Source organism: Vanessa tameamea, chromosome 7 (genome assembly GCF_037043105.1).
Source record: "Vanessa tameamea isolate UH-Manoa-2023 chromosome 7, ilVanTame1 primary haplotype, whole genome shotgun sequence".
NCBI lineage: Eukaryota > Metazoa > Arthropoda > Insecta > Lepidoptera > Nymphalidae > Vanessa > Vanessa tameamea.
Genome location: NC_087315.1, coordinates 9,591,666 through 9,605,144, shown reverse-complemented (window position 1 = coordinate 9,605,144; position 13,479 = coordinate 9,591,666). Strand labels below are relative to the sequence as shown.

General features: G+C 31.7%; 1 protein-coding gene across 1 annotated transcript in view; it reads left to right on the top strand.

Moving 5' to 3' along the window:
• Positions 1-13,479, top strand: part of Kuz (kuzbanian) — a 56,459-nt gene that overhangs the window by 16,271 nt on the left and 26,709 nt on the right. Inside the window, exons 2-3 of the mRNA XM_064215454.1 lie at positions 7,020-7,213; positions 9,145-9,211. Coding sequence (XP_064071524.1) covers positions 7,020-7,213; positions 9,145-9,211 — 261 coding nt within the window. The remainder of the gene's footprint in view (positions 1-7,019; positions 7,214-9,144; positions 9,212-13,479) is intronic.

The window sequence follows — 13,479 nt, the reverse complement described above, 5'->3', positions numbered from 1 at the left end:
TAGCTTATGCTTAGTGTAATAGGTATTCAGTCTGTTTATTTTTCACAAATAGATCGAGTCTAAATTATGCAACACAAGTGTAACTAACATACGCAATGAAGTCAGCCTTGATATTATTAAATGTATCTTTTTAAGCGTTCAAACGCATGTAAAATAAATAAATATATACAAACACACATACTACAGGACAACATCACATACATTACTCTGATCCCAATGTAATTAGCTAAAGCACTTGTGTTATGGAAAATCAGAAGTAACGACGGTACCACAAACAACCAGACCCAAGACAACATAGAAAACTAATGAACATTTTCTACATCGACTCGGCTGGGAATCGAACCCGGGACCTCGGAGTGGCGTACCCATGAAAACCTGTGTACACACTACTCGACCACGGAGGTCGTCAAAATGATTTTACTTTTAATTATATGACTTAACATTTATTACCTGTATTTAATATACCGATTTTATGCTGTATATTAATATAATTGTATTTTTACAATAAAAGGACACAACTTTAACAATAAAATAGGAGCAATTTTTTTTTCAAAAGCAGATCTATAATTAAATTAAAACAAAAAAAAGTTATTTTAATTTTGGCTTTATTTAACATTTAAGTATGATGATGGAAGGACCTAAGAAACGGGTTTCTTGTTTTTGAACTTTGATTTTAAAGTAAAAAAAAAACTAACGATGTGTTATCAAAGTCTATCGATAATATGAATACCTAGTTGATTGAATTTATAAAATGAAAAAGATATGCTAAAAGATTAAATGTTATTTAAATCAAAGGCAATTAATGTACCTTGTTTATAGGAGCAATTAAAAAAAGCCGTTAGTTAAAATTAATTAAGATAAATTGAACACATGTCGACGATTCGGCAGTGTGTAAACGAATAATATTGTTAGGTACATAATTCTATCTACTATTATATTGCTAATTTAAACATAATTTACATGAGCATAAATTAAAGGTAACATTAGTAATAACATCAAAATTAACTGCTTCGTTTGGTCTAGTGGCTATCAATAAGTCGGGTCAGTAATAACCGTGTTCACCAGACATGGAATTCCCACAAGCTACGACTTTGGAATTTACACTCTCGCATTCCCTTCCTCGTGCCTCGTAGAGCACGCGAAGTAGTTGGTCCTGCCCCGGATCTTTTCGGTCGTGTTGGATTGCCGTCCTATCTAACAAAGGGCTGTGCGTGTGCAGCTTTGTTTGTATGCACACAGCATTATTCGTACATCGCATGCTTTAATATTTATGTATATACATACACATATTGTTAATTTTAGAGAAATAATGTTTTTTTTGTTTAATTTGGATTAAATGTAAATAAAAATATAGCTCAGTTTTGAATTTTTTCTCTGAAAATAAAAATAGAACACTTCCCTACTACTCGTTCATCAATATACATATTTCAAGCCGCCATTTTTGTTGGCATAGTTGGAAATTTCTATCTGATTGATTTTTATGTAGTTACGCAAAGTGTATAAACTATAAAACTGGAAGCTTTAAAAAATAATTGCTGTCATACAAGTGGTACTTCATGTATTACAAGATTGATACTTGGTATTTGATCTTGTATGGCATAGTGAAAAGAATATTTAAATCGTAACCAAAGATTTAAACGGGTAACGGGTTTTTTTTCATAAGCTACATATATTTATGAAAATTCAATTAGTCAGATTTTAAAAGTCGAAATGATTCTCGACCTGTTAATTTTTGGCAGGTGAATCGAGCGATTGAATATTTCGATACTATCGAGTTGGCCAGAAATCGAAACCTTCATGAAATTGGCTCACGCATTAGCTCAATAATAACCCGCCCTGTAAGAACCGCGACAGGAACAAAGAGTCATAATAAAATCAAAGTCACGCGCTAACTTTACCATACAATATCACAATACACATTATGATTGTCACATTGTAACGAGTCGATTGTTACGTTCACCGGATGCAGAGTATTATCTTAGAATACTTGATGGCTAAATATACACAATGAACCTATATCGATCGTGTCGATAAATATTAAGACAAGATATATGTTACGTATTGCATGTGATATACTAAACAATCGTACCTACTTGACATGGATATATAGTTTTGACTGCACCAGGTATATATATTGCAGTAGTGTTTAATCCGTTTGTAATAATGTTTATATTTATTTTATTGTATTTGTTAGTTTATTATTAAAATAATCCAGTTTGGCAATTGAGTCTCAGTTACTTGAATAAAAAGAACTTATTTTTTTATTATATAACTAACAATTATGACAGGCTATTCGTCATGGTGACTGGCTTCAATTATTTTAATCCATTTGATTCTAGATGTTTTTGCAAATGTTTGCAAAATTTATCATAATCGGTTAAGACCTTTAGACTCTACTTAGTTGGCTAAATTTTATATAAAATAATAATGATAACATTTCTTCTATTATTGCATCTGAATTCTAAAAAAAATTATAAGTATAGGTAAGGTATTATATTATTATTGATACGATGGTGACAACTCGTGAACCTAACAGGTTAATAACCTTGCATGTTTAGCGGTTGACATCCACGATTCTTTGTTCGCGATGTAAACACAATGAGTGTTAAATGAGACGCGACGCTGTACTGACTTAGCTTTTGTGCTCGTATCCAGGCGGCTTGCGACCCAATAACCCAGTGACACGACACTGCGAAAAGCTCCGAACATTTGAACAAATAAATGAATGTAAATATCGGCCCAGCGTCAACAAATCAAGTATTGATAAGTGATTGATGGTATTGTTTATTTAATATATAATATAATTACTTTTTTGATAGTTTATTATTTTTATGATTTGTGAAATGTTTCAGTTAATTACTCTATATAACTGTATAGAGTAATTAAAGTAAAATACATATGAACATTGTTAATTGATAGAAATAAATATTTCGATAAAAATCGTATATTACGCTCACTTATGATATTTAATATATTTTAGAATTGAAATGTAAAATTGTTATAACTGTTGTAGATAAATGCATCTCGTTTTTGAGAGCTTATACGATTGCATTATGTTTCCTTTTTACGGTAAAATATGAAGGATTATAGGATTTTTAACAGAAGTAGATAAATGTACGTACATATGAAAACACAATTTATAATAAAAATACCTCCTACTATGCGCGTGGACTAAGTGTCTTGCAACAAAGAAACACAAAGAGTTTGCCTTTTATACAACAGCAGTGAATAATGGTAGCATCACTCTAAACCCTCCCACTAAAAGAGGACTTACATAGACGTACAGAGTGGAATCTTAAATGTAATTTTTCCCTTATGTACGCTTCACGAAATATATTTTGATAATGTACCAAAAGCACGTTTCGAGTCTCTGTCCCGTTACTTGATGACAAAACCTCACTGTAAACTACAATATCTATTTCTTAGCGGTGAGCAGAAAGGTCAACGAGAATGTATTGGCTATTTGGTCGAACTCGGCTACGTGTCCTGAGTAAGTACTATCGTATAAATTCTCAGCTTCCGTATAAGTATGTGGATACACTATCCTTTTACGTTCGTTAAATAAATAAACCAAAATTGATCGTTGTTAACATCGATTTGGACTGTTTCAGCTATTCAGGATTTGCTTTTATGTACATATAGGCTTATATTGTGGCATTCTCGGAGCAAAGGCAATAGTCATAATTCAATTGGTTCCTCCCCCGCAAGCTACACCGGTTCGATTGAGAAGTTATAGCCCGTTTAGTTAATATCTTGGAACTGATTTAGTGTCTTTCCTTTCCATTTTTTGTACGGTTTTTATGAAGAAAAACATTTTCACATTTAAACGTAATAAAATGTCTCTTTCGGATTCGGGGTTCGTCATTACTCGGCTAATATTTTATATATAAAGTTTTTTTATGATTTTGTTATTTTAGATATTAAGTAAAGTTATATTATTTATTTATAATATTATGATAATAAATGTTCCAGTAGCTGATGTCTGTAATGTGTTTTATAATAAATGACATTATTACAAACGATGTGTCCACACACGTGCAACGCACATGTGAATCGTCCCAAAGCGGCGCATCACATGTGAGATATTTTTTGTTAAAGATGTCCTAATGTCATAAAGCCAAGAGAAATCGTTGAAAGATATTATATTTGAGTACTAAAATTAGTAGAGAATATTCCTAAGAAAGCTTTAAATTTCTAAAGTATATATAAAAATAAATGGAAGAAAAAGGACTAAGTAAGTAGACAATGCTCTTATATTTTACGAGGTTACTTTGTCTTTGAAATGCTGAACATTTCATTCCAGTAGGTGCAAGAAATAAGTCTTAAATTCAGTCGTAGTATTCGTGTTCGAAGCTACGTCGATTGTCTTTAACTAGGAGTTTCGAAAAGTTTATAATTAATGTCAGGGAAAAATTTATCCTGAGAAAATCGAATCGTTCGGCCTGCCGTTTAATCAACGCCCGTGGACTAATGACGACCGACTCTCATTTCTTTACTCTGAACTTTAAAATTTACCAACCTCTGTATTATATTAAAAGTTATTGAAATTGATGTTATATTTAAGCATTTCACTTCCTAGCAGGTCTTGAATCAGACGTTACAATATGATGTTAGTTGCTGCAACAATTGCAACAATCTATATTCTGTATCATTATAATTTAAAACACTTATTTATACCAAAAACAGAAATAATAATACAAACCGAATACTTTTACATATGTAAAATTCACTCTACTCTACAGTCATTAACCGTTATATTAAAATTATTAATGTCATTTAAAATAAGTCATATTTTAATTTTAATTAAATTGAGATAAAATAATATAAAATTGTATAATAATAAATATTTATTTTGAAAATTCTACATATAATAAAAAACAAAAACTTATATATTTGAATAAAATATATTCGAATATAATACTCATTCAAGTAGTCTCCGACAATTTTACAAGCACTTTTAAATCATTTTGCAGGATTAAATTGAATGCCCGAATCACCGGTTGGGAATGTACATATATTCTACTGAAAAGAACCGGCAACAAATTCAAATGTATTTATCCCACATGGAAATCAACGAACACTAACATGTTTTTTCATCATCTATTTAATAATGTATGACTTATATGCCTTATATATTAATGTGCCTTTATTTACGCTTATTGATGAAACTTTGGGTATATATTGGTACAGCTATACCATAACACAGACCAAACAATATATAAAATTTAAATAATGAATAATTCTTAGGAGAGGCATTCAAATTGGCCCAATTCAATCTACCGGAAACGAAGTTTGAGGTCTATTATTGTTGTTTCTAAAATGAATTCACCGTGAATAAATCTTGAGTAAAAGTCGATTTCGAAGTTCGATTTCATCAATCGAACTATAACGCTAGGATTTCCTTAAGTCTGAAATTTAAGGTTATACTTACTATCAATTTATCAGTTTCATATTTTTTTTATAATAAATTATATAATGTCGTCGTTCTTTGATTATAATGTCCTCATGACCGATTTCAGGTCATAAGTAGTGATATTAGAGTACCCAAGTGTGTGCAAACATAAAGTCACTCTCAGGAATAACGGCCTTAATTGCTTTCGAATACACGTTCGTATAAACACTCAACTACCAAAGTCTTGACCGTTGGAAATTTCTTAATCTAGAATATCCAGAAGATTTTATTGACATAAACGGAACCCTAGAATCCATAGCATCACAAGCTAGCCACTAGACAATAGATATGTGTTGTAATTAAAAAAAAACACTCTTCCGGCAATTTAATTGATTATTTTTTCATTTTAAAAAATAATAAAAAATCTTAAGTTATTCATATTACTATAATATGAACATCCGCTAGTGTAAAATAAATAAAATGTTGCAATGTAAAAGGTGGTTTTAGGTCTACCACAACCCGGTCAATATGACTGTTGCTGCAATGGCGCGAGATACGGTAGCCATTAAGTAATACGAATTAAGTCCATAAAAATAAAATATTAGTAAAAAAATAATAACCATTAATAAATATATTGCAATATGTTCTAATTGGAACCCTTTTAGGTATTTCAAAAACGACTACGAACTACGTAGTTTGTTTATTCTTTTTTTAAATTATTTATGTCGATGTCAACGTTACTACGTTTAATCTCCCTAATAATATATTTAATATAAATTATGTCTACTGTATGCAATATATCATAAGAACAAGTCTATATATTTTATAGCTGTTGACTAATTTCAATTTGTACGTAATATTTCATTTTGTACGTATTGTTTCTTTTTACGCACGCCACTGTGGGTTGATTGCACTATGTTACAATCCTCCGCGAAATTGTGAACATAAACTACACAAATTTCATCTCATTTAAATAAATAGTTTAGGAACGAGACGCATACGACATAAACATGATACATTTTTTTATACATAAAGATAAAATGAATTGTTTACCCTGTACAAGATAGCTTGATCTTTTTGACAGATGTAAATTTTTCAGATCGACATAACTTTGCAATGACGAACATATTATTTTCTTAATTTAATTATTTTATAAATTGTAAAAATATTTAAAAAAATACATATAATACAAAAGTTATATATGTATATTATATTTTCTGTTTCTCATCACCAGCCCGTCTGTCAAAAAGATCAAGCTATCTTGAACAGGGTATAATGGGTCAAATTTCGTATCCATGCACATATATATATGTTTGTTGTAAGGTCTCCAATTACATGTTCAGATATGTACGAAAGTACGAAGTAAGAAGTATTTACTTCGCCTCGTATGTATACATACGTAAAGTAAAGAGTAAAATATGTAAAACGATTAAGTTTTGATTGACTACATTACTTATTATTTTTCTGTATGATACGAAAAACATCAAATTTAAAAATAAAATTCATATTGTCTACAATAGCTTCAAACAGGATGACAATGATTATATAGTAAAGGCCGAGTTCATGTGATTACTCTTCTTGTAATTTGCATATTTATCATTAAAAATAATTTACATATTTGTTCCAGCATCTCGACGGCTCAGCGAATACGTAGAGCACTATGAATCACTGGAATACGACGCGGGCGCGGTGCACACACAGCACAAGCGCACGCGTCGCTCGATCGACCCCCCCGACCTGCAGATTAGCTTCCGTGCGCACGGGAAGCATTTTAATATGCGTCTGCGGCGCGACCTTTCCTCATTTAGTGAGGACTTTAAGGTAAATATAAATAGACATGTTAATGTATATTAGAGATGAGAATGATCGCATTACTATGCGCACGTTTTAAACATTCGTATAATTATATCAAATGATACGAATATATATTTTTTGATACAACACCAAAACCTAACGTATATTAAACTTAACCGTTTGAAGAAGCTGTACTTATTCGACTTTATTTCTTCCAATTTCTAAATTTAATATTATACATTCGAAATATTCTATATATGTTATAAGTACAGCATGTTAATGCCCCAAGTGCTGGGCTCAAGCCTCCTCTCTTTTGAGGAGAATTTTCGGCGCTTACTCCATCACGCTGCTACAATGCGGTGTGAATGCACATTACACGTGGCAGATTTTCGTCCGCCACGTGCAAGTTTTCTAACGATATCAGCGCCGAGCATAGGATGAATTATGAGCAAGGACATCAACTAAGCGCATGAAAATTCAGCGATTAACCACTGCGCCATCTCGGCCCGAGGAAGGCATTTAGCCACTACTAAATAAAAAAAAAAAAAAACATTAACTACATTATATTATGATGATTAATTAGTAAATCATTTTAGATTGCAGTATCGTTAGCATATATCTTTTTGTGACTTTCTAGTAATTATGCCGAGGGCTTAATTATTCGTGATTGGAATTGAAAACAATATCTTATATACATTTTTGTTATATGTGATTTATTTCGTTTGTCATTTCATTATAGTAATTTTTAAAAATAATAATATATTGATGTATCAAATTTCTTTAAAATTCAAGATCAAATTTAACTTTTTACTAACTGATAAATTCATTAAAAAAAAACTAATTTATCACTGCACTTCTCTCATAATTTCAGTGGTAATAAAAGCATTTAAAACAGCAAAATTCGAATGGGTACATTAAAATGGCTTTTTACCTTAAAAATTCAGTTACCGAACTATTCTCTAGCAACGGCACACGTAAATTGCCCACTTATAATGCGAAATTCACGCTCCGTGAAGCCCTATTGCACGACCGGAATGGAGCTGCATTCGGATAGCGAACACTACCTTCGCCGGTAGCCCGGGTACGCAGGCAATAAAGCTATCCGATTTTCGGTTACTCTCCGGAGTGATATTTAAAATTTAAATGCGAGCAATGAAAGAGCTAGTAAATTGGAAACATAAAGACCACAGTTTTCAGTCAGCTATGCAGATAATAAGATTAAATGGAGTCACTGCGGTTACGGCCGTCTCATTCTCTTGTTCTGATTTATGAGATTTTGTAAAAAAAAGTTTAATATTAAAAGAAAACTAGTTTTACCTTATTATCACCCATTGTACAATAATACACCTAGAGCAGAATACATAGCACGATACATAACGTCGTTATACTGTTATATATATAATACTGTACTTAATATTTAGTCAAAGGTCTGTCTAACCTCTTCACGAGTAAACTGAGCTGAATCGATTTAGATAAAATTTGGTATGGACATAGTTTAAGTCTCTGCGAAGGACATAGGCTAGTTTTTATCACAAATATCATCGTCCTAGATTTGGTATATTGGAAGTTTGTATTGGAAATAAATCATTTTATATATATTAAACATGATTATATATATTAATTTAAATATGTTTTGAGCATTTTTAAACAGTCAGGTTAATTAAAAGATGGTTTATTTTTTTTAAGGAGACTGTGACATCAATTAGTAATCCAAAAAGTAAGTGAGTCTGTTACGCTTTCACAACTATGTCACTGAACTGATTTTGATGAAAATTGGTACGGAGTAAGCATAGGTTTGAATAGGATACTCTTTTAGCTAATCCCTTGTGGGCTGAAATGGGCGCTTAAGGTGTTTGTACTATAAAATTTCATAAATTTTGTGCGGGTCGAGCCAGGGCTTTAGCTAGTGTATATAACGAATATATGCATATTTTTTTCAAGAAATGTTTTGTTTATAGGTCGAAGGATCACAGGGGCAACTGCATGAAGTCGAAACATCACACATATATCAAGGCGAAGTTGTTGGTGAGTATTTTAACCCTCGTTTCGGCTTAGAAACGTCCTAATAACTTTCCTAATAAATATGCTGTGCAAAACAATATATCATTATGAACTATTTGATTTATATTTAACTTAAACGGTAGGTATAATACTAGGAAATATTTATAATTATACATATTTGAGGAAGACATTTTTATTGTGCTGTTACAGAAGATAGCATATATGCTACGGTGTACTTATGTATAGAACATTTCAGTAATATCTTTACATGAACGTCCTTAGAGTATGCAGAATTGGAGAAATGTAGGTTCGTCTGTGTGGGACTTATGTTGATGATGTTTTTAAAAAGCAATAATAAATACTAAGCAGTATTACAGTTGTTTTGCAGTAGGTATGAAGATAGGTATGTTATCGGTCGACAAGACAGGGACAAACTTTGCAGATGACATGACCCAGCTCCACTTGTATTGTGCAAACAACCCCAGCACACGACATTATCTTTATTCAAGATAGATGTCCATTGTCTACCCTTCAAAATTACTCCTCCGACCAATTGTGTTATCATAAATGAGATTTCATATCACTAAACAGACCCTGTGGTGTAAGACGAATCTCTCCGCGTCATTAGTAATTCCAGGAGAACACCAAAACATATTCCTTTTTGCAATTACGACGACAAAGTCTCGGCTAATTGGGAGCTTTCGACGGCCACTTGACTTTTAATGTTGGTACGTACGCCGAATACCGACATCCGAGATCTCAGCTCGCCTACCTTGCGGATGTTGTCTGTTAAAATAATTACTTTGTTGGAAATTCAACAGACATTCCTCGTCTGAATATTTTCAGGAGTTATTCAAAACAGTCCTTTGCGAGCAAAACAACGAAATTTAACTTTGAGTTCTTTCGCACGCTGTAATATAATCGCTCCATAGCACAGACAAGCGGTGTGACATTATTTAGACGCATAGAAGTGTCGGTTTAGCAATGCGTTAATATACACAAGTCCTCTTGTAATAATTGTGAAAGTTTGGTACAGTGTAAATGGATAAAGTTGCGAGGGCGGAGCGGCATCGATCGCAGTTCGTCGCCCTACTTACCGCTGTTCCGATGCACTTAGCCACCGAGTTGCGAACCGCATTATAGGTATAGCAAGCCCTTAGCTTCATAATTTTAAGAAGTTCTATATTCTAATTGATTTTTATAATGATTTACATAAATTATTATTTATTTGATAGCGGTAGAACCCACCAAATTTAAAGGATGATAAAATAATTTGTTTTGATTTGGTATTATATATTTCTTATCTCAATTAAATCGATTTAAGTCATAGTATTCGTTAAATTCGTTGAAAGCGATACTTATAGTACATTACATGTAAAGTATTTTTTATGACATTTTTAATATGCTAATAAATTTTTTATAATCATTCTTACTGGTATGTTATAAAAATTCAATAAAATCTTATTATATAGTTCTGTATTCATAAAATTTACGAGAGTGATAAACATAAAAAAAACAGGTAGCAACGAGCCCCGTTGAAAATGTATGCGTATTTTTTCAACGGGCTCTTTTAAAAATTTACTGAAGACATTTTCGGAGCCCTGCGGTTTGAGCAAAACATCACATCCCTCTCATATTTACGCTCCTTAACTTATGTAATTTCGTAATGTCGCGGTCTGGCTCGTGTTTTTTTAAATATAATTTGTATGATGTGAACTTTTAACTCTATAATGATATATTTAAAAACATTTTTACACTGGTAGTCTAATATCATTCGTTCATTTATTTATTGATAAGTGTTCCTAATGAAATGAAAAAAATTAGAGTATTTGTTTTCGGTTTTCTTTTATTTCATAAGATATTTTTGTATTTATTACCTAAAAGCGTTAATTATTTTAGAATGAATTTTAAGACTTCCTTTGATTTGTTAAAATACATCTTTTAGATATGCTATGGACTTTTACACCGTAAGTAGAATGGGAATGTTCGGTATATGTATGACTAGTGACCCGCCCCGGCTTCGCACGGACGCAAGTTATTAATAAAAAAATATGATACAGATATAATTTATAGATCTTAGGAATAATGTAGTGTTTTTTTTTAATTGGATCATAAGTTTCGGATATTAGTCCTTACAAAAAAACAAACAAATAAACAATTACCTGTATAATATTAGTATAGATTATAACTAGCTATGCTATATAACTCGTATTTCATATAGTTTGCTTTATTGAATATAGTTTATGACTGCTGCTTCGCTTCTCAACCTCGTAGGGTAGTCGTAGTAACATAATCTATAATATTTCTCAATCAACGGACTATCTACCACAAAGAGCATTATTCATAACGGATTGATAGATTAGTTGACATATTAATATAAATACAAACTATATAGATTTATGATGTAAATCTAGATAAAGTATTAAACCTTAATTGAACGTATACGCATGCATATATATGCATGTATTGAAAATTTAGAGTAATTGAAAGTTCGATTGAGTTAGATAGAAGAATTTAATATTATATAGTATTTGTATTTTTATTATGAAGGCACTTGTTAACGATTTAGATAGGTTTGTTAAGTCTTTGGTTTTTTGATAATAAATACAAAAAATATGTTCAGCCATTGATGATTCTATTTTTAGAAATTCATCCGCGGAATTATTAAAATAGAATTGATAGTTTATATGTGAATTTCGCAATATTTTATAAAATATACGCAGACGAACGAATTCGCTGGAGACGAGCGACTTTAATATAAAATTTTAAAATAAAAAGAGTTCTTGTCCTTTTTGATAACAAAAAATCAAAAATGTATTATTTTTCACTATAGTACCTAGTTCATATTTACAATACAGTTTGAATGAAGGCGATGAAAATATGTAACAATAATAACAGTTTGTATGAAATAATATTCAGAAGCAAATTAAAGTTTCATTTCCAATTGTAGCGCGAATTAGTCGTACAAAATTCAGATAACAAATAAACCGGGACCCTTTTGAATAAATTGTCATATCTCCCTCCTGTCACCTGCCGCAAATGAAATGAGTCACCGCCAGTATCTGATGTAATCAATTTATACCATAATACTATTTGAACACGAAATGTTACCTATGAAACCTACAAACAATTTACCTATAAATGTATTATCCGAACTGTCGTCGAACTCTTATATTTATGATACTGTGTGAAACTGTATGGCAATTTCCCAGTCTATTTCAAAAAACGAAGCTTGTGATGTTTTTTAAAATTAGAACATATGTTCGAATGAAGTAGTAGTAATATATGTATATAAATTTATTATTGTAGATCACTGAGTATGTAATTTTTGGTATCAACTGGAAGGCGCGAGTCTTTTGTACCTACTTCAAATCTTTATATATAAACATCTTCTGTACTTGTCGATAGGCAATTTCGATGAATAATGTTATTGTATTTGAATGGTTTCTTGTGATTCGTTTGGGTAGTAAAATAAAGCCTGTATTAAGTACTGCTTTAAAGAGCAAAGTGGCCCAGTGACCGGAACTGAGAACACTGAATCTTAACCGTAGGATGTTATTACCCTGATGCCCTGGTGTACAAGCGCAACTCAATTTTTATGTACTTAATTTGTGTTTATAATAATATATCTCGTACTCAGCGGTGAGGGTTTAATTATTGTTTTTTTTATTATGACATTTTGATCATTCCTTAGATTGCGATTGCGCCACTAACCTTGGGAAAATGTTATGTCCCTAGTGACCGTAGTTACACTGGCTCCCTCACCCTTCCATACAACAACACTAAGTATTTGCTGCTTGGAGATAGGACATATGGTGATTGGGTGTTACCTACCCAGAAGGGCTTGCACAAAACCCTACCACCAAGTCAGTTGTCCAATAATGTGTACTTCCCATGCGATATAAACGGTAAAACCTGAATCGCTGCAAAGAATTAGCCCCAGGTAAATAAAGACTAAACTTTTACGTTTCTTACCAAAAAAAATACGCACTTTATGATAAACCTGACCTTTATTTATAAATAAAAGTCACCAATTTCCATACTTCAAACGGCAAATCTGAAGACCTTCCAAATAAACATTGATTCCTGATATAACTCCCATGGGGAATTAAATTCTAAAACTACTTATACGATTGACTTCCAGCTTACTTGCAAAAAGAAGCCTAAGCACCATTTTCCGCACTTCTGTGAACTTCAAATTTTCACTTTATTTTATTTCTTACGTAATCTTGGGTAGAAATATTTTTTATTGGCAGCTTTCGTTATAAAAGGACCGGTCATGTCCTTCATGC